The sequence below is a fragment of the Thamnophis sirtalis genome, unplaced genomic scaffold, assembly GCF_051295495.1.
Source record: "Thamnophis sirtalis isolate CommonGarterSnake01/CBP01778 unplaced genomic scaffold, rThaSir2_p1.2 scaffold_15, whole genome shotgun sequence".
Lineage (NCBI taxonomy): Eukaryota > Metazoa > Chordata > Lepidosauria > Squamata > Natricidae > Thamnophis > Thamnophis sirtalis.
The window spans coordinates 30350118-30371083 of record NW_028261395.1 but is presented as its reverse complement, the minus strand read 5'-3'; the positions used below and the strand labels follow the sequence as shown (position 1 = coordinate 30371083).

The 20966-nt window shown below is 42.5% G+C and overlaps 1 protein-coding gene across 1 annotated transcript in view; it reads right to left on the bottom strand.

Moving 5' to 3' along the window:
- The window catches only part of RASGEF1A (RasGEF domain family member 1A), a 109976-nt gene extending 89674 nt beyond the window's left edge, over nucleotides 1–20302 (bottom strand). Inside the window, exon 1 of the mRNA XM_014069661.2 lies at nucleotides 20228–20302. Within this exon, the coding sequence (XP_013925136.1) occupies nucleotides 20228–20269 (42 nt within the window). The 5' untranslated portion in view covers nucleotides 20270–20302. The remainder of the gene's footprint in view (nucleotides 1–20227) is intronic.
- Between the last annotated feature and the right edge of the window lie 664 nt (nucleotides 20303–20966).

Below are 20966 nucleotides of genomic sequence, written 5' to 3'. Positions count from 1 at the left end.
TGGGTTTCTATCATCGTATGTTGTATAAAACGGAGCTTATTCTAGAATTTCTTTCAGTTAAGCAAATCAACTCAGCATTATGCACAAGGGTAATCATATATGTATTGCGTTAGCTCACCCCCTTCAACTTTCTAATGGGAACTCCACACACACACACACACACACACACACACACACACACACACACACACACACACACACACATGTCCCAAACAGAAATAAATACAGAACAATGAGATATGTCGCTCTTACGCTGCGATTTGCTAAGGCTCCTGTCTCAGCCATTCGTAAGCAGGCAGTGGATTAGAAGGATCTGAATTCTGATTTGCATTCCTTTTGCTACAAAACCTTGGAAAGCTTGCTTAGTGGCCTGGCTAACCTACCTTACAAGGCAGTTTCAAAGCTAAGTGAAGTAACTCATTGCAGTGGTGAAATCTAAAAAAAAACCGTACTGGTTTTGTGGGTGTGGCTTGGGGGGGGATCGTGTGATTGGGTGGGCATGGCTATGTAGTTATGTGACTTTGGGTCAAAAGACAGAAACTCACTTTAACAATGTCCTGCTGGAGCAGGGGGTTGGACTAGATGACCTCCAGGTCCCTTCTAGCCTTGGATTGCTGTGCTCTTTCAAGGTATCCTCTGAAGTTGCGTCTAGTGCCAGGTTTGTGGTCCTTCCTCCCTCTCCTCTTTCCCTCCCTCCTTCCCTCCCTCCCTCTCTCTTTCTCTCTCTTTCTTTCTCAGCAACCCCCCCCCTTTTAAAAGCATTTTTTCCCTGCCTATTTGCCCAAACCAGCAGGAAAAAAATACTTTGAAAAGCAGAGTGGAAAAGCTTCCCAGGATCGCGTGGATCAGCTGTGAGCTGCGCGATCCTTGGAAGCTTTTTTTTTTTTTTTACTACCAATTCGCAGAACCAAGGACAATTGTCCCTACCAGTTCGGCCAAACTGGGAGGATTTCACCCCTAGCTCATTGGATGGGGCCCTGAATTCCTTGGAAGGAAGCTGCAGTGGAAATGTGTCCTTTCCAAAATTATATATATATATATATATATATATATATATATATATATATATATATATATATATATATATATATATATATATATATATATATATATATATATATATATATATATATATATATATATATATATATATATATATATATATATATATATATATATATAATTTTGAAGAAATTATAAAGAATGGAGGGAGTAGAGAATCAGTGATGATTCTGGAAAAGGACCTGTCTCAATGCTTCACATTTCTTGTTGTTTGCAGTTTCCATGGTGACACTGGAGCTGCCTAGCAATATTAACAATGCCGCATCGGGAGACCAATAGCAAAAGGTAAGTTTTGAGAACCGCCAGTTTAGTATTCATTCTCTGGCATTTATTTGGGAGAAACCTGGCTAGGTTTGCTCGAAAATAAACCCTAAATCTGACTCAGATGTAGGCAGAAATCACACATAAGGTACGGGCATAGCTTCTTCATGTTTCAAGCTCAGCATTAAGAAAAAAAAAAAACACCTTTGGAGGTGTATCCATCTATTTTCTTCCTTTGCATTCCATACTATATGTTGGAAAGCCAGAGAACAGAGAATCATAGAAGGGACTCGGAGGTCTTCTAGTCCAAACTCATGCCCAAAGCAGGAGACTTTATACAACCCAGATCCAATAGTTGTCCAGGCTAATTCTGAAAACCTTCAGCGATGAAGCACTCACAATGCCAGGAGACAAGATGTTCCACTGATGAATTATTTTCAGTGTCCGAATACTTCTTGGTTGAATCTTCCTTTAACAACTTCCACTCATTACTTCTCGTCCTGCCCTCTGATGCTTTGGAGAATAACAGATTAGCAGAGTTGGAAAGGACCTTGTAGGTCATCTAGTCCAACCCCCTGCTCAAGCAGGACACCCTACACCATTTCTGACAAATGGCAGTCCAATCTCTTCTTGAAAGCCTCCAGTGATGAAGCTCCCACAACTTCTGATGGCAACTTCTGTTCCATTGGTTGATTGTTCTCACTGTCAGAAAGTTCCTCCTTGTTTCTAGGTTGAATCCTTGTTCACTTGCCATCCATCATTCCTTGCCTGGCCTTCAGGCACTTTGGATAATAGGTTGACCCACCTCCTCTCTGTGGCAGCCCCTCAAATATTGGAAGACTCCTATCATGTTTCCCCTGGTCCTTCTCTTCACTAGACTAGCCATGCCCAGTTCCCTTAACCATTTTTCCTATGTTGCCAACAGCAAACAGCCCAACCAAAGAATCTCTAGGACCAAACCAAGAGTGGGTTCCTGCCAGTTCTAACCTCTTCTATAGAAGAGGTTCCACAAATCTACCATGCCATTTAGAACCGGTTCCAGCTCCCTCCCGCCACCCGTCGCCACCACGCTTGCCCCTCCCGCTGCTCACTGATTGGCTGGCTCACCAATCACCCCGCCCACCTCTAAGAGTCCTATCTAAACCTTAAAGTCTTAAAGCTTTCAAATTTGAACACCCTAAAGGGTGAGGGGTGCAAGGGTCTTGTAACTTGACAGCTTTAAGACTGGCACACTTCAATGCCAGAGTTCCTGAGCCAACATTTTGGTTGCTAAACAAGAGCGTTGTTAAGTGAGTTTCACACATTTTACAAGTTGGTCACGCCCTCCCAGTCACATGACTGTCAAGCCACTCCCACTCAGTCACATGGCTGGCAAGCCACTCCCACAAAGCAGGCCACACCTACAGAAGAGGTTCTAAAAAATTTTTTGAAACCCACCACTGGACCAAACCCACCAGCACTGGCAGGCCAAGCCATCAGAATATAAATTGGCACAAACCACACTCCTTACTAGCACTGATGACATTACCTAGTTGGGTCATGAAACATCTGCAAAACAACAACAACCACCAAGCAAGCTCAGAGAGCACCAAGGACCCCTCATTTCAACCCTGAGCTAAATATTCTCCTTTATTGATATTTGTATTTTTTATCTACATATATACCTCTACCCACAACAACACCCTCTCTCTGTGTCTCTGTACCTCTTTATCTGTCTGTATCTGTCTAGTCCTTACCTTATGGCCGTGATGGCAAACCTATGGCACGCATGCCAGAGGTGGCATGCAGAGCCCTCTCTGTGGGCATGTGTGCCATCACCAGCTGCTGCTCTTCTGGTTTCTGGAGCATGCATGCATGCTGGCCAGCTGGTCTTCAGGTTTCCGGTGCTCCGGTGTGTGCGAAGACCAGCTGGCTGGCGGGTATGCACACACTGGAAACTTGAAGACCAGCTGGCATGCACACCCGACAACTGGTCTTTGGGATTCTGGTGCTCCGGCATGCACATGCACACACATGTTCCGGTTTGGGCATTCGGTGCTGGAAAGGTTTGCCATCACTGCCTTGTAGCCATTTATTTTTTATATATGTGTAATTTTTTTTCTTTTTTTAAAACACAAATAATACAAACAGTCCATATACAAATTAATACAAAAAAAAAGAAAGACAAAAGAAAAAGGGGAAAAACACATATTACAATGTACCCCACCCCCTGGCGACCTTTCCCCCGCCCTTATATTTCTTAGATATACAATATATTCCAATTGTGCCCTTATCCCCTCCAAAACAGCATATATTCTTGAGTAGGTTTATTCCCTTTGCCTTCCACCACATTTCATTATACCACTCATTTCTTTGCATATCCCCATTTCGTCCCCAATATTTAGCCATCACTAATCTAGCTGCCATTATCAAATTTACAATCAATTCCTTTTTTGTTTCATTTATATCCTGTTTTTCCACCAGCAACAATAATGCAATCCTTGGTGACATTTCTAGGTTTACTATTGCTCTAATTTCTCTAAACACCATGTCCCATATTTTTTGTGCACTATCACAATCCCACCACATGTTTATGTTCCAACCTCTTTCTTGCACCTCCAACAAATATTTGTATATTTGCCATCTGTTTGATTTCATTTACGTGGTGTTAGGTACCATCTCCATATCACTTTATATTCATTTTCCTTAACTCTAACTGACATATTCTTAGATACTCTTCTATTCCAAATATAGCCATTCATTAAGCCACCATTTAAAAGTGCAATAGCATTGAACAAATGACCTATGATCAGCTTCGGGACTCAGTTGTACAAAGTTTGTACCAAGTTTAGCATCCCCATGGTTGCGTGATCAACATGCTATGTAACCGGCATGTATTTGCAATGTTTGCAGAGTCCTCGGCTAATGGGATCCCCATTTGTGTCCTTCCCTGCCGGCTTCCCACAAGCAAAGTCAATGGGGGGAGCCAGATTTGCATAATAACCATGTGATTCACTTAACAACTGCCTTTGTTAAAGAAACTCAAAAGAAAGAAACTCAAAAAGGATCCTCCATAATTTATACGCCTGCAAAAGGGAAGGCAGGAGATTTTCACTGTCAGACTTGCAAGATTCTGCTAATGTAGAATTCCATTGCTTCTGATGGTGTTTCTTGTTTGCCTGGGAAGGCTACACACAGGAGGGTGGGGGAAGTGAGGGTGTCTGGGAAGAACCAACAGATGAAAGCTTTACACAGAGAAAGCCAAGGTCAACACGAGGAGGCATTTCAGAGCATTTGAAAGCATAGTGTAGCTGTACTTCCTGGAGTTGTGAGAGCTTGACTAATTTACCAATCTATTGATTTGTCTGTTGCTGTTTGTAAATTATGATGAATGATTGTAACTATGATTTCTGACCTTTGAACTTTTACTTATTTATATATACAGTGTGAGCTTAGGCATCAGAGACAAAATTCCTTGTGTGCTTGATCACACTTGGCCAATAAAGAATTCTATGCTATGCCACGCCACGCCATGCCATGCAATGTTATTCCCTATTCTATGCTATGCCATGCCATTCCCTGTTTTATTCTATGCTGTGCTATGCTGTGCTATGCCATGCCTTCCATTCCCTGCCCTATTCTATTCTATTCTATTCTATTCTATGCCATGCCATGCCATCCCTGTTCTATTCCATGCTGTGCTATGTTATGTCATTCCCTCTGCTCTATTCTTATCTTTTCTCTATTCTCCTCTGCTATGCTATGTCATTCCCTCTTCTCCTCTCCTCTGCTTTGTCATTCCCTGTTTTATTCTATGCTGTGCTATGCTGTGCTATGCCATTCTCTATTCTATTCTACTCTATTCTACTCTATTCTACTCTATTCTATTCTTTGCTATGCCATGCCATGCCATGCATGCTCTGTTCTATTCCATGCTGTGCTATGTTATGTCATTCCCTCTTCTCTTCTCCTCTCCTCTCCTCTGTCATTCCCTGTTTTATTCTATGCTGTGCTATGCCATGCCTTGCCATTCCCTATTCTATTCTATTCTATTCTATTCTATGCTATGCTGTGCTGTGCTGTGCTGTGCCATGCCTTGCCATTCCCTCTTCTCTTCTCTTCTCTTCTCTTCTCTTCTCTTCTCTTCTCTTCTCTGCTCTGCTCTGCTCTGCTCTGCTCTGCTCTGCTATGTCATTCCCTCTTCTCTTATCTTCTCTGCTATGTCATTCCCTCATCTCATCTCTTCTCTTCTCTTCTCTTCTCTTCTCTTCTCTTCACTTCTCTTCTCTTCTCTTCTCTTCTCTTCTCTGCTAAGCTATGCTATGCTATGCTATGTCATTCCCTCTTCTCTTATCTTCTCTGCTATGTCATTCCATCATCTCTTCTCTTCTCTTCTCTTCTCTTCTCTTCTCTTCTCTTCTCTTCTCTTCTCTTCTCTGCTAAGCTATGCTATGCTATGCTATGCTATGTCATTCCCTCTTCTCTTATCTTCTCTGCTATGTCATTCCCTCATCTCTTCTCTTCTCTTCTCTTCTCTTCTCTTCTCTTCTCTTCTCTTCTCTGCTATGCTATGCTATGCTATGCTATGCTATGCTATGCTATGCTATGCTATGTCATTCCCTCTTCTCTTATCTTCTCTGCTATGTCATTCCCTCATCTCATCTCTTCTCTTCTCTTCTCTTCTCTTCTCTTCTCTTCTCTTCTCTTCTCTTCTCTTCTCTTCTCTGCTCTGCTCTGCTCTGCTATGCTATGCTATGCTATGTCATTCCCTCTTCTCTTATCTTCTCTGCTATGTCATTCCCTCATCTCTTCTCTTCTCTTCTCTTCTCTTCTCTTCTCTTCTCTTCTCTTCTCTTCTCTTCTCTTCTCTTCTCTTCTCTGCTAAGCTATGCTATGCTATGCTATGCTATGCTATGCTATGCTATACTATGTCATTCCCTCTTCTCTTATCTTCTCTGCTATGTCATTCCCTCATCTCATCTCTTCTCTTCTCTTCTCCTCTCTTCTCTTCTCTTCTCTTCTCTTCTCTTCTCTTCTCTTCTCTGCTAAGCTATGCTATGCTATGCTATGCTATACTATGTCATTCCCTCTTCTCTTATCTTCTCTGCTATGTCATTCCCTCATCTCTTCTCTTCTCTTCTCTTCTCTTCTCTTCTCTTCTCTTCTCTTCTCTTCTCTTCTCTTCTCTTCTCTTCTCTTCTCTTCTCTGCTAAGCTATGCTATGCTATGCTATGCTATGCTATGCTATGTCATTCCCTCTTCTCTTATCTTCTCTGCTATGTCATTCCCTCATCTCTTCTCTTCTCTTCTCTTCTCTTCTCTTCTCTTCTCTTCTCTTCTCTTCTCTTCTCTTCTCTTCTCTTCTCTGCTAAGCTATGCTATGCTATGCTATGCTATGTCATTCCCTCTTCTCTTATCTTCTCTGCTATGTCATTCCCTCATCTCATCTCTTCTCTTCTCTTCTCTTCTTCTCTTCTCTGCTAAGCTATGCTATGCTATGCTATGCTATGCTATGTCATTCCCTCTTCTCTTATCTTCTCTGCTATGTCATTCCCTCATCTCTTCTCTTCTCTTCTCTTCTCTTCTCTTCTCTTCTCTTCTCTTCTCTTCTCTTCTCTTCTCTGCTCTGCTCTGCTCTGCTCTGCTAAGCTATGCTATGCTATGCTATGTCATTCCCTCTTCTCTTATCTTCTCTGCTATGTCATTCCCTCATCTCTTCTCTTCTCTTCTCTTCTCTTCTCTTCTCTTCTCTTCTCTTCTCTTCTCTGCTAAGCTATGCTATGCTATGCTATGCTATGCTATGCTATGTCATTCCCTCTTCTCTTATCTTCTCTGCTATGTCATTCCTTCTTCTCTTCTCTTCTCTTCTCTTCTCTTCTCTTCTCTTCTCTGCTATGCTATGCTATGCTATGCTATGCTATGCTATGCTATGCTATGTCATTCCCTCTTCTCTTATCTTCTCTGCTATGTCATTCCTTCTTCTCTTCTCTTCTCTTCTCTTCTCTTCTCTTCTCTTCTCTTCTCTTCTCTGCTATGCTATGCTATGCTATGCTATGCTATGCTATGTCATTCCCTCTTCTCTTATCTTCTCTGCTATGTCATTCCTTCTTCTCTTCTCTTCTCTTCTCTTCTCTTCTCTGCTATGCTATGCTATGCTATGCTATGCTATGTCATTCCCTCTTCTCTTATCTTCTCTGCTATGTCATTCCTTCTTCTCTTCTCTTCTCTTCTCTTCTCTTCTCTGCTCTGCTATGCTATGCTATGCTATGCTATGCTATGCTATGCTACGTTACGCTATGCCATTCCCTCTTCTCTTCTCCTTTCTCATCATAGAGCATGGGGGGGGGAAGCTAATTGGTAACAGTGCTGAAGGTTTGCTATTCTGAGGTTTGACAGGTCAAGAGGCAAAGTGTTTACCACTGTGCACAATGCAGAAGAGAGATACCCAAATATGCCTAAAATATAAACCTGCTGTCATGGGAACAGGGAAGGAGGCGAGGGCTTTGGAAGGAATAGCTCACCCAAATGAAAAGACGTCGCTCAGAGAAGCCCATTAAAAGACTTTTGTGCACATTATGAAAGCTTTAAAAACAAAGACGTTTTCACTCGCTTTAAACATTCTAACTAAGCACTGCGCAGCCTGTGACTATAAGAATGGTATGCTGTTTTTTTTTAAAAAAAAAGATAAATAAATAGAGATAAGGACTGTTTTGTGTCAATCTTAACTCCTTGTGACTACAAGGACACAGCTATGCTGTTTCCTTGGTTACAAGGCTTGTCTGGCCTTTCCTGATGATCACCCAACTTGCTCGGCTCTTTCAAGAGGAGCCATGGTTGGGCGAGTTGCTTAGTAAGCAAATAAAGTTATATGTTGGACTTCCGAGGTGGCTGAGCTGGTTTAATTGCTTTGTTGAATAGAGTAGAGGCCACAGTTGTTATTGACCTCTGATTGACCCGACTAAACTCCCTGGGAAAGTACTTGAAGAGGGTAGGATGCTTGTAGCCATTGAGGTTGTTCAGGTGAAGATTTCAGGGACAAAAAAAAATCTGTCTGTCTGTCCGTCTATCTCTCTCTTTCTATCTTTCTTTTCATCTTTCTATCCACCCACCCAATCCATCCATCCATCCATCCGTCCGTACGTACGTACGTCCGTACGTCCGTACGTCTGTCTGTCTGTCTGTCTGTCTATCTATCATCTGTATCCTTCCAGAGACTTTATATCTCTCTATCAATACATCAGTAAAGAGACTCCCAGTGACTGAGCCAAATTCAATTTCACATCATTATCCTGGGACACATATATTCACTTGCATTCATTATCTGTCTGTCCCTTCCTTCCTTCCTTCCTTCCTTCCTTCCTTCCTTCCTTCCTTCCTTCCTTCCTTCCTTCCTTCCTTCCTTCCTTCCTCTCTCTCTCATGAGCCGAGGTGGCGCAGTGGTTAAATGCAGCACTGCAGGCTACTGCTAGATCAGCAGTTCAGCGGTTCAAATCTCACCGGCTCAGGGTTGACTCAGCCTTCCATCCTTCCGAGGTGGGTAAAATGAGGACCCAGATTGTTGGGGGCAATATGCTGACTCTCTGTAAACCGCTTAGAGAGGGCTGAAAGCCCTATGAAGCGGTATATAAGTCTACTGCTATTGCTATTGCTCTCTCTCTCTTTCTTTCTCTTTCTTTCTTTTTTATCTATTTATCTATCTATCATACCTATCATATCTATCTATCTGTCTATCTATCTATCTATCTATCTATCTATCTATCTATCTATCTATCTATCTATCATCTATCTATCTATCTATCTATCTATCTATCTATCTATCTATCTACTGTATCTATCTATTATCCATCCATTCATCTATCCATCAAGAGATTTTATATTGCTCTATCAATAAATCAGTGAAGAAACTCCTGTCTACTTCTTTCTATCAATCTATTTGTCTGTGTCTGTCTGTCCATCCATCCATCCATCCATCCATCTATCCTCCCTCCCCCCTCCCTCCCCCCCTCTCTCTCATGGGGCAGAGTGGCTCACATGTTTAGGAGTTTGGACTGACAAGTAAAAAACTCAAGTTTGAGGCCTGAGTGCAATCATGGGGTGGGATGAGCTTCTATCTTTCACATCAGCTCCTGACAAGGATGTCACCAGCTACCTACCTACCCATTTACCTACCTACTTACCTACCTACCTGCCATCTTCTACTCAACTTTTTGATGTGTTTTAGCTACCCATTCTACATTCCAGGAAGAAATTTGGTCTCCACTTTTGTAAGGTAAAACAATACTTTCAGGTGAATAGCACGTCACCCAACTGAGATGAAAGACATTTGTTTAGGCACAACTCAGCAGGACTTAGCACAATTTATCCAGGCCTTAAAGCAAACAAAGAAAAGTCTCTTAAGTTCCTGGTATAAACTCTTCCTGCATACCTGTTTCCAGAACTTCCTCTTTATTCTAGTCCACAGCCTCGAGAAAAATTACAGTAAAAATCCCCGATGGGATTTCTATTGAAAAAGAGCTACCTAATTCTTCTTCTTTCGTAATAGGATCAGTGCTGCCAATTTGCAGCTATGCATTCCAAAACACCGGCCGGATCAATTGCATGCCAACATTTTCTTTAAATTGAGAGCATACTTACAATCCTTGAAAAGGAGCGGCAGCCTGTGGTGCAAACTACAGGACAGTCAGCAGCTGAGCTAACTTGGGCAGGGTGCCTCCAAGCAGAAGTGGTCATACTCTGTAACTGCAGGCATCTTGCAAGTCACCTTTATGTACTCCTCATCAATCAGATGGCTCAGCTTCATTGAGGGGAAGCATGACTTGACACAGAAAGCAAAACCCATCAGGCTTTAGTCAAACCTCCCACACCCACTTGGTCACATCTAACAACGCCTACTTGATGTGGCATCACGAGAAGCTGATGTTTATTTTGTTCCTCTATGTCATTTCCCTCCTCTTTAAAAAAAAAAAAAAATGCAGCATTTTTTCCCCCTTCCAAACAAGGAGAAACTATGTCGTGGCAGCTCAAATCTGCCTAAAGCAAACAGAAATATTTACAGTGCTCGGCGATGTGGATCCCCTGAACAGATTCTGTTTGAAATGACCTCAAGGGAACCATAGGTTTTGGGTTGATCCCAGTTTAACCCTAACCCTTCATGCACCAAAGCAAAAGCAATAGCACTTAGATGTATATACTGCTTCAGCATTGGTCAACTCTGAACACAATCCGTACCCAACATGGTGTCTGCCAGGACTCACTGCTTACGTGGGGTCTTGTTTCTACCCCTCAGTGTGATTGTGGTGTCCCTTGACAAAATATCCACCACATTGTGTGATGTCCTTGAACGGCTGGGTGGACTGGACATTTTGAACCACTGTAAGTCCATATACCGTCTCCTAGCAATTGGGCCAAAGCCACACAGATGGCTTTCCTGCCTAAGGTGGGACTAGAACTCACCATCTCCTGGTGATTGGTCCAGAGTCATCCTGCCAGTTTTCATGCCTAAGGTGGGACTAGAACTCACCATCTCCTGGTAATTGGTCCAAAGTTACCTTGCCGGTTTTCCTGTTTAAGGTTGGACTAGAACTCACTGTCTCCTAGCAATTGGGCCAAAGCCATGCAGATGGATTTCCTGCCTAAGGTAGGATTAGAACTCACCATCTCCTGGTGATTGGTCCAAAGTTACCCTGCCGGCTTTCCTGTTTAAGGTTGGACTAGAACTCACTGTCTCCTAGCAATTGGGCCAAAGCCACGTAGATGGCTTTCCTGCCTAAGGTGGGACTAGAACTCACCATCTCCTAGTGATTGGTCCAAAGTCACCCTGCCACTTTTTATGCCTAAAGTGGGACTAGAACTCACCATCTCTTGGTGATTGGTCCAAAGTTACCCTGCCGGCTTTCCTGTTTAAGGTTGGACTAGAACTCACTGCCTCCTAGCAATTGGGCCAAAGCCACGCAGATGGCTTTCTTGCCTAAGGTGGGACTAGAACTCACCATCTCCTGATGATTGATCCAAAGTTACCCTACCAGCTTTCCTGTTTAAGGTTGGACTAGAAATCACCATCACCTAGCAATTGAGCCAAAGCCACGCAGATGTCTTTCCTGCCTAAGGTGGGACTAGAACTCACTGTCTCCTGGTGATTGGTCCAAAATCATCCAGTTGCTTTGATTGGCTTAGGCAAGACTTGCACTCACAAATCTTCTAATTTCCCTAGAGGAAACTGACTCTCTCTGACATTTTCTTCTAAGTTCTAAAGAGTTCATTCTAGTACAGGAACTTGATTCCAAGGCTGAGTCTTGGTAGAGACTTGGAATTGCCCTATTGTGATGAAACACCAATTACAAAGTGCCCTGATTTCTCTGCCTAACCCTGCCTCCACGTTCATTCATTCAAAGAATGCTCTGCTAAAAGAAGTGCGCTGGTGCAGTGGTTAGAAGGCCAGTATTGCAGGCTTATGCACAGCTCACTGCCAAGAATTTGATTCTGACCGGCTCAAAGTTGACTGATGCCTTCCATCCTTCCGAGATCGGTAAAATGAGGACCCAGATTGTTGGGCACAGAGCTTATTCTGTAAACCACTAAGCGAGGGCTATAAAGCACTGTGAAGTGGTATATAAGTCTAAGTGTTATTGCTATTGACTCAGCCTTCTTTCCTTCCAAAGTCAGTAAAATGGGGAGCCAGATTGTTGAGGGGGGGGGGGGATAGTCTGACTCTGTAAACTGCTTAGAGAGGGCTGTAAACCACTGTGAAGTGGTATATAAATCTAAGTGCTATTGCTATTGACTCATCCGTAAGTCTTGTGTGTATCAAGTTTGTTTGAAATTGCTCGAGGCATTCCAGAGTAATGCTAGAACATACACACACGCGTGCGCACGGACACACACACACACACACAGACACGCCCAAATATGGGAGGAAGCATACTACTTCTTTTCTCTGTCTATCGGCTCATCACAAGAGACCAGACAGACAGAAAGCCATCCTCCCATATTTGGGCATACCAGGGGTTGTGACACAATACATACCTATTTCCCTGGCTTAGGTGATAAAGGAGGAGAATCTGTGGCCTAGTGGCTAATACAGCTGCCTAATATGTAATACAGCCCAGGTTCGAATCCCAGTAAGGGTATGGCTAGCTGATGAGAGTTAAATAGCTTGAAATAGATCTATACTAGTCTCCCTTTATTTATTTATCAGCACAAATGCAACACAAAAGGCAACAGTAAAAATAATGGCTTTCTGTCTGGATGGTCTCTTGTGATGAGCCGATAGAGAGAGAAAGGAAGCAGTATGCTTCCTCCCATATTTGGGCATACCAGGAGTTGTGACACAATATATATATATATATATATATATATATATATATATATATATATATATATATATATATATGTGTGTGTGTGTGTGTGTGTGTGTGTGTGTGTGTGTGTGTGTGTGTGTGTGTGTGTGTGTGTGTGTGTGTGTGTGTGTGTATTGCATTTGTGCTGATAAATAAATAAAGGGAGACTAGTTTAGATATATTTCAAGCTATTTAGCTCTCATCAGCTAGCCATACCCTTACTGCGAATCGAACCTGGGCATACCAAGGGTTGTGACACAATACATACACACACACACACACACACACACACACACACATCAACAGTGATGCATGTGTGTGACTGCCCCTCCCCTCCCCCGCGGCCTGTTTTGGGCCTAGCAGGCCTCCCTGAAGCCTCCTGGGACCAAACATGGGCTGCAGGGAGGGGTTCCGCAGCCTCCCCTGCATGACCCCTCGCCTCCTGCCCTTGCACCTGTGACCCCCCTGCCCCCCACCCATGTATGCACAACCCCCTGCCCCGCCCATGAATACGAGGGTGGCTCCCGCATGTGCAGCAGAGACCCAAAAATCAACTGGCCAGTGGGAGATAATGATAAAAATAATAATGAATCATAAATGCAATATGAATAACATGAATAACAGTGAACATACATAAAAATAATTCCGAAAATGCAAACAGAATCTTTGCAAACAATCGCTACCAACTTGCCTTCCATTGAGGAGCTGTATACTGCACAACTGAAAAAGAGAATTCTTAAAATATCTATAGACCCCTCACATCCATAACATAAATTGTTTCAACTCCCACCCTCAAAATAATGCTATAGGGCACTGCACACCAGAACAACTAGACACAAGGACAGTTTTTCCCCCAAAGTCATCACTCTGCTTAACAATAATTCCCTCACCACTGTCAAACCATTCACTAAGGCTGCATTACTATTAATCTTCTCATCATTCCTATCACCCATCTCCTCCCACTTATGACTATAATCTTGCTGCTTGTAACTTTACAATTTAAATTGTTTTATTTGTTTCCTAGTATGATTTGATTGCTTATTAGTAACTTATGACTATCATGAAAGGTTGTATCTTATGATGCTTAATGAATGTATTTTTCCTTCTTTTTTCTTTTTTTCCTTTTATGTACACTGAGAACATATGCACCGAAGACAAATTCCTTGTGTGTCCAATCACACTTGGCCAATAGAGAATTCTATTCTATTCCTATTCCTATTTCTATTCTATTCTGTCCATTTGCCGCCTTCTACATTATTTTGATGCATTATTTATAACTTACATTATAAATGTAACTCATTTTTGAAGCTGCTAAGGTGTACCTTGAAGATCGTAGGTAGAGTTTGCGCTGAAACCAACTTCTTCTTTGAAAAATCACCTCCTTTACAACCTCCTAAACTACTTTCCTGACTCCTTTGGTTGGTCCTGATGGCTGAAATGGTTTTAAATTTATAATCCTCACCCTGCTGTTGCTTTTCATGTTCCGTGCTCAGGAGTAAAAAAGAAAGATGAGATTTATAATTGACCACAAATCCTTACCTGGGACTTAAGCCTTCAGCAATCCCAATAAAGCATTCCTTGTTTTTCAAATCAGGTCTATTAGTTTTTTTAGCTGCGATTAGACTACTGCTCTATGTAGGAATCACAATGATGTTTTTGTCTATACTTAGGTTGTCACGTGGGCTTTCCCTGGGAGCCAGGAAACCACGACGCCGACAGATTTCCGCTGCGTAGAGGTCATGTGATGCAACTTGTGGCTAGGAGGATTTTTGGACTTCACACTTTCTGGGTTCTGAGATGACTCAACATTTGCCTGTTAGTTCTTTCTTTTTTCTTTTTCTGGCTGAGTAAAATAATAGAATCATAGAGCTGGAAGAGACCACAGATGTCTTCTACTCCAATCCCCTGCTCAAGGCAGGAGACATTACACCAGCCAAGCCAGAGGGTTGTCCAACCTCTTCTTGACGGAGAAGAACTTGTAACTTGGAATGGGACAACTCGCCGCAGCCAACTCGCCACAGACAATTTACCATGGCCAACTCACCATGGCCAACTTGCGATGAGACAATTAGTCATGGCCAACTCGCCACAGGACAATTGACTGTGGGACAATTCAACAATGAAATGTAATTATTTTAAAAAGTTTAAAAAATATTTAAATTTTTTTTCATTGGGAGTTTCATCTTGTCACTCCTTTGGCATCCTTTCTTTAATGATTCTGTTCCTCTATTTGTTCAATGTTAGTGTAACTCTTGCCCCAAGGCAAGTTGTCCTGTGGCAAGTTGCCATGGCAAGTTAGCCATGAGGAGTTGCCTGTAGCGAGTTGTCATAGACCCTCCCCATAAGTCCAGGAGGCAAGTTGTTCTCACTGTCAGCAAACTTCCCTTTACTTCTAGGTTGGATCTCTCTTTGACAAGTTTCCACCCATTAATTCTTGTCTTGCCTCTGCTACCTTAGGGAATAAGTCAATCTCCTAATTTCTGTGACAGTGCCTCAGGTACTGAGATAGTTCTTCTGACTGAACCTTCTCTTGAATAGATTAGACCTTCTTAGGTCCCTCACCATTTGACATACAATTTAACCTCCAGAACTTTATATCATCTTTGTTGATCTTCTCTGCACACTTTCCAGGCTCTCAACATGTTTCTTTAAAATCTCATGTGACCAGAAATTGATTCCAAGTGTGATCTCACCAATGTGGTGTAAAGGGGCACTATAACTTCTCACCGTCTTGATGCTATCCATCTGTTGATGCAGCCTAGAACTGCATTGGCTTTTTTGGTAGCTGCAGGACACTGCTGGCTCATACTAAAGTGGTGGTCCACAAGATTCCTCTCACAGTGGCTACTGTTGAGTCAACAGCATTCTATATTTGTGCTATACTCTGTTTTTCCTGCCAAATATGCAAGATCTTAATTTTTCTCACCACCGAATTGCATCTTGTTGGAAAGGGTCCAATCGTCAAATCTATCAAGATCCTTCTGGATCTCGAGCTTATTTTCCAAAGTATTACCTTCTACAAATTTGATGAGTCCCCTTTCTATCTTCTTGTCTAGATGATTTATGAAGAGGTTGAAGAGTACTGGGCACAAGACTGAACTGAGATACCCCAATGCACGCTTCCCTCCCATTTAGATGAAGTTCCATTGAGGACTACACAGAGTTTGGTTGGTCAGCCAATTGTGAATCCATCTAGGGATGAAAATATTGAAGCAGGAATTTTCTGCAGGAGTCTCAGCAGCATATATAGATTAACAGAATTGGATGGGACCTTGTAGGTGATCTAGTCCAACCCCCCACCCACACAGGAGACCCTAAACCATTTCTGACAAATGGCAGTCCACTCTCTTCTTGAAAGCCTCCAGTGATGAAGCTCCCACAACTTCTGAAGGCAACTTCTGTTCCACTGGTTGATTGTTCTCACTCAAAATAGACTCAAAACAGCAAGAAATGGGAGTTAGATAAAATTACTGGTGCTTACAGACTTCAACTAGAAAGAAACAAACATAACAATAATTTGACCCCCAAGACTTGAGCTATTCTTTGATCTTGGCTTGATGTCTTTTGGATATTATGTCTTACTTTTACTTCTACTTCGTAGAAAAGCAAGACGTTTGATGAAAGACTTAGAAGATACAGATGGTTGGTGTACCTCATCTGGAAGAAAGGAAATTTGTAGGGAGTTTTTATCAGTAGTGTTTTAAAATGCCCCTTTGGGTGGGGAAAAAGCTGTGTGTCTGTAAAAATATCTTTTGGAAGTGCATAGTAACTGTGCAACTATTAGTGAAATATCCCAAAAGTGCTTTTTCAAAAGGCAACTGGACTTTTTTTCCCCTTGAAGACATTTCGCTTTGCATCCAAGAAGCTCCTTCAGTTCTTGGGATGTTTCAGACTTAAAATAACTTGCTATCTGAACTTCAGTCAAGAAATTAAAAGACGGTTGCTCCTGGGGAGGAAAGCTATGGCAAATCTAGACGGCATCCTAAAAAGTAGAGACATCACCCTGCCAACAAAAGTGTGTATAGTCAAGGCTATGGTTTTCCCAGTTGCAATGGATGGCTGTGAAAGTTGGACCATAAGGAACTCTGAGTGCCAAATAATGGAGGCCTTTAAACTCTGGTGCTGGAGAAGACACCTTCAAGTCCTTTAGACTGCAAGGCAATCAAACCAATCAGTCCTGAAGGAGATCAACCCTGACTGCTCTTTAGAAGGCCAGATTCTGAAGAGGAAACTCAAGTACTTTGGCCACCTAATGAGAAGGAAGGACTCACTGGAGAAGAGCCTAATGCTGAGTAGGATTGAGGGCAAAAGAAGAAGGGGACGACAGAGAATAAGGTGGCTGGATGGAGTCCCCGAAGCAGTAGGCCTGAGCTTAAATAGGCTCCGGGGGATGGTAGAGGACAGGAAGGCATGGAGGAACTTTGTCCATGGGGTCGCGATGGGTCGGACACAATTTCACAACTAACAACAACAACATCTCAACTGCATCAGTCCCTACAATAAATCTCATTTAATAATCTTGGTTTTCTTTTTATCCCACTACCACTTTATCTGTTTTATTTTTGTAGCTTCTCCTTCATCTGGGTGCATCGCACGCTGACAATTCAGCAAACATTTGCAATTACAGCTGCTGGATACGTTTTAATTACTTTCACTGATTTACTACCAATTTTAGTTGATTAGAAGGCTGTTTAAATTAGCAATGGTAAAGTTTAATTACCTGGAAAAGAAGCCTAACTTTTTTTTTTACTCACCAAAGGCTCTGTTGTTTTTTTTTGCTCAAGGATGCTATTCCAGTGAGAAAAACTTTCATTTTTTGTAAAACAAAAATAAAAATCAGTTATGTTTCAAGTGGAAGAAGATCTAAGATGATTTAAAAAAAACAACAATGATGTAGTGAATTTGGAGAGAGATAAATTGGTTGAATCCAATTATTTGTCCTAGAGGTGGACAACTCTGAGATTCTAAAAAGAGATGAAAACATAAGAAGAACGGTTGCAGGAACTGATTATATCTAGTTTAATGAAAAGAAGGAGAAGGGGTGACACGACAACAGTGTGCCAGTATTTGAGAGGCTGCCACTAAAAAGAGATGGGGTCAATTTATTCTCCAAAGCATCTGAATGCAGGACAAGAAGCCATGGATGGAAACTAATCAAGGAGAGAAGCAATCTAGAACTAAGGAGAAATATAGTGAGGACAATTAATGGCTTGCCTCCAGAAATTGTGGGTGTTTTTAAGAAGAGACTGGTCCCTCCTTTGTCTGAAATGATAGCACACTTTCCTCCTTGAGCAGGGAGGTTGGATTAGGAGATCTCCAAGGGCCCTTCCAATTCTGTTATTCTGTTAAATCCGCCTCCAATGTGTTCAAATAACACTGCAGTGTTATTGGAAGGAATTGCGGCCAAGGTTGAAGACTTGATCTAGCATCTTCAAATGTAAATGCTGTTACGTAAATATTTATTGCAGGGTAACCTATTAGTTCAGTCACGCATGAACAGTCACAACAGGAAAGGTCACCCTTAAATCCTTCATGATGGAGGTATCTCCCTGCCAGGTACTTCTCTGTCCAACTTCCTTCAGCAAAGAAACCTGCATATCACTAGCAGCACTGCAATTTTTGTATGAAAGGCCGTTTTGAAGAAAACCATTTAGAACAGATTGTGATTGATGATAGGAGCAAGGACTTATGAATCTGTCTGTCTGTCTGTCTGTCCGTCCATCCGTCCATCCGTCCGTCCGTCCGTCCGTCCGTCCGTCCATATCTATCTATCTATCTATCTATCTATCTATCTATCTATCTATCTATCTATCTATCTATCTATCTATCTATCTATCTATCTATCTATCTATCTCCTAGTGGTTTCTCTAATGAATACTCTCTCTCTCTCTCTCTCTCTCTCTCTCTCTCTCTCTCTCTCTCTCTCTCTCTCTCTCTCTCTCTCTCTCTCTCTCTCTCTCTCTCTCTCCCCTATCATCCATCTATCCATCCATCCATCCATCCATCCATCCATCCATCCATCCATCCATCCATCCATCTATCTATCATCTATCATCTATGTCTCTCTCCTAGTGCAGTGATGGTTAACCTTTTTATTATTGCATGCCGAAAGTGTGCACATGCGCTCACACCCATAATGCAATGCATGCGGGGCACACACACCCTGCATGCCCTGCCCGCTTTACTTGTACATACAACACCCCTATGCTCTCATTGCCCCCCACACATATGTGTGCAACACCCCTCATGCCCCGTTTCGGGCCTAGTAGGCCTCCCTGTCACCTCCTGGGAGCAAAAGCGGGCTCTGTATGTGTTTGTGGGGGGGTACCCTCCTCCCTCCCTCCCATGCATGTGTGTGCATCTCTTGCATGCCCCCCATCCCCTGCGCACGCACGACAGAGACTTGAAAATCAGCTAGTCGGCAGGAGGCAGACACTCATGTACAGTGGAGCTGAGCTGGTGTGATGGTGCGCATGCTGACAGAGGGCTCTGTGTGCCACCTGTGGCATGCGTGCTATAGGTTTGCCATTACAATCCTAGTGGTTTTATAGCTTTTGAATATGGCCAGATGACTAAATCCACAAAGTTTCTTGACTTGAATTTAAATCCTTTTTTTTTGTTTAGTTTATTTATTTGTTTAGTTTATTTGTCTTGAATGCCGCCCACTCCCGAAGGACTCCGGGCGGCTCACAATAAACAAGGGGAGGGGGATAAATAGACAAAACAACACTTTAAAAATACGCAAAATTCACAGTTTCCGTGGGGCTGGATGTTTCACAAGCCCCCCGGCCTGCTGGAGCAGCCAGGACTTGGTGGCTTTGCGGAAGGCCGGGAGGGTAGTAAGGGTCCGGATCTCCACGGGGAGGTCGTTCCAAAGGGCCGGAGCTGCAACAGAGAAGGCCCTCCCCCAGGGAGTCGCCAGCTGACATTGGCTGGCAGATGGAATCTAGAGGAGACCTAACCTGTGAGATCTAATCGGTCTATGGGAGGTAATCGGCAGCAGGCGGTCTCTCAGGTACCCAGGTCCGATGCCATGCAGAGCTTTATAGGGTTTTGTAGCGGAGTTCATATGATAAGTCTGGCCCTGGATATCTCTCACAATATTGCTGAATTTCAAAATGAAAAAAATAACTGTTTGGAGCCTCACGCTTTCTGAGATATCATCATCATCATTGTCATCATAATTACAATTTGTATTAGCAACAGCAATAGCACTTAGACTTATATACTGCTTTACAGTGCTTTACAGCCCCCTCTAAGCAGTTTACAGAGTCAGTCTGCTGCCCCCAACAATTTGGGTCTTCCTTTTACTGACCTCGGAAGGATGGAAGGCTGAGTCAACCTTCAGCCTGGTAAGATTTGAACCGCCAAATTGCAGGGAACTACCAGTCAGCAGAAGTAGCAGTACTGCACTCTAACCACTGCGCCACCACGGCTCATTAATATTATTTATCTACTAATTTGGATAGGTGCACTTGTGACACGCATATTGAAAGTGGAATTTATACATGCCACGATATCAAATCAAAATCCCTGAATATGTAGCCCCCTCCCCCAGAAGTACAAAAGATAAATAGTAGACAACTTACTTTACATTTCTTTAGAGTAGCATCATACAATGGCTCTGCCATCCAGATCTTTCCAGCAGGTGGAATTGGAGCTATTTCACTGTGTTCTTTTCGACATCAATTTGGTCACCGTCTCCTTTAAAACAAAGGGAGTAGCAAATTAGTAAAGTTTTACATTTAGGCAGGAAAATCCCAAAGGTATAAGTAAAGATTAGGTGAGGCCTGGCTAAAAAACAGTAACTGTGAGCGGAACCTTGGAGTCCTAATGGATGATCATTTGAATATGAGCCAGCCGTGTGCAGCATCAGTCAAAAAAGATAACACAATCCTGTGTTGTATAAACAGAGGCATAGAATCAAGATCCCGTGAAGTATTAGCTTTATAAAATGCTAGGACGACCACACCTGGAATACTGCAACCAATTTTGGTCACCATATTACAAAAAAGATGAAACTTTGGAACAAGTGCAGAGAAGAGCAACTAAGATGATCAAAGGCCTGGAGAGTAAATCATATGAAGAATGGCTGCAGATTGTGAGTCTAGCTAGTCTAAAGAAAAGAAGAATTAGGAGTGACATCATAGCAGTATTCCAATATTTGAGGGGCTGCTACAAAGAAAAGGGGGTTAAGCACCAGAGGGCAGGACAAGAATCAACAGTTGAAAACTAATCAAAGAGAGAAGCAATCTGGAATTAAGTAATAGAGAGGACGATTAACCAGTGAAAGGATTTGCCTTCAGAAATTGTGGACGCTCCATCACT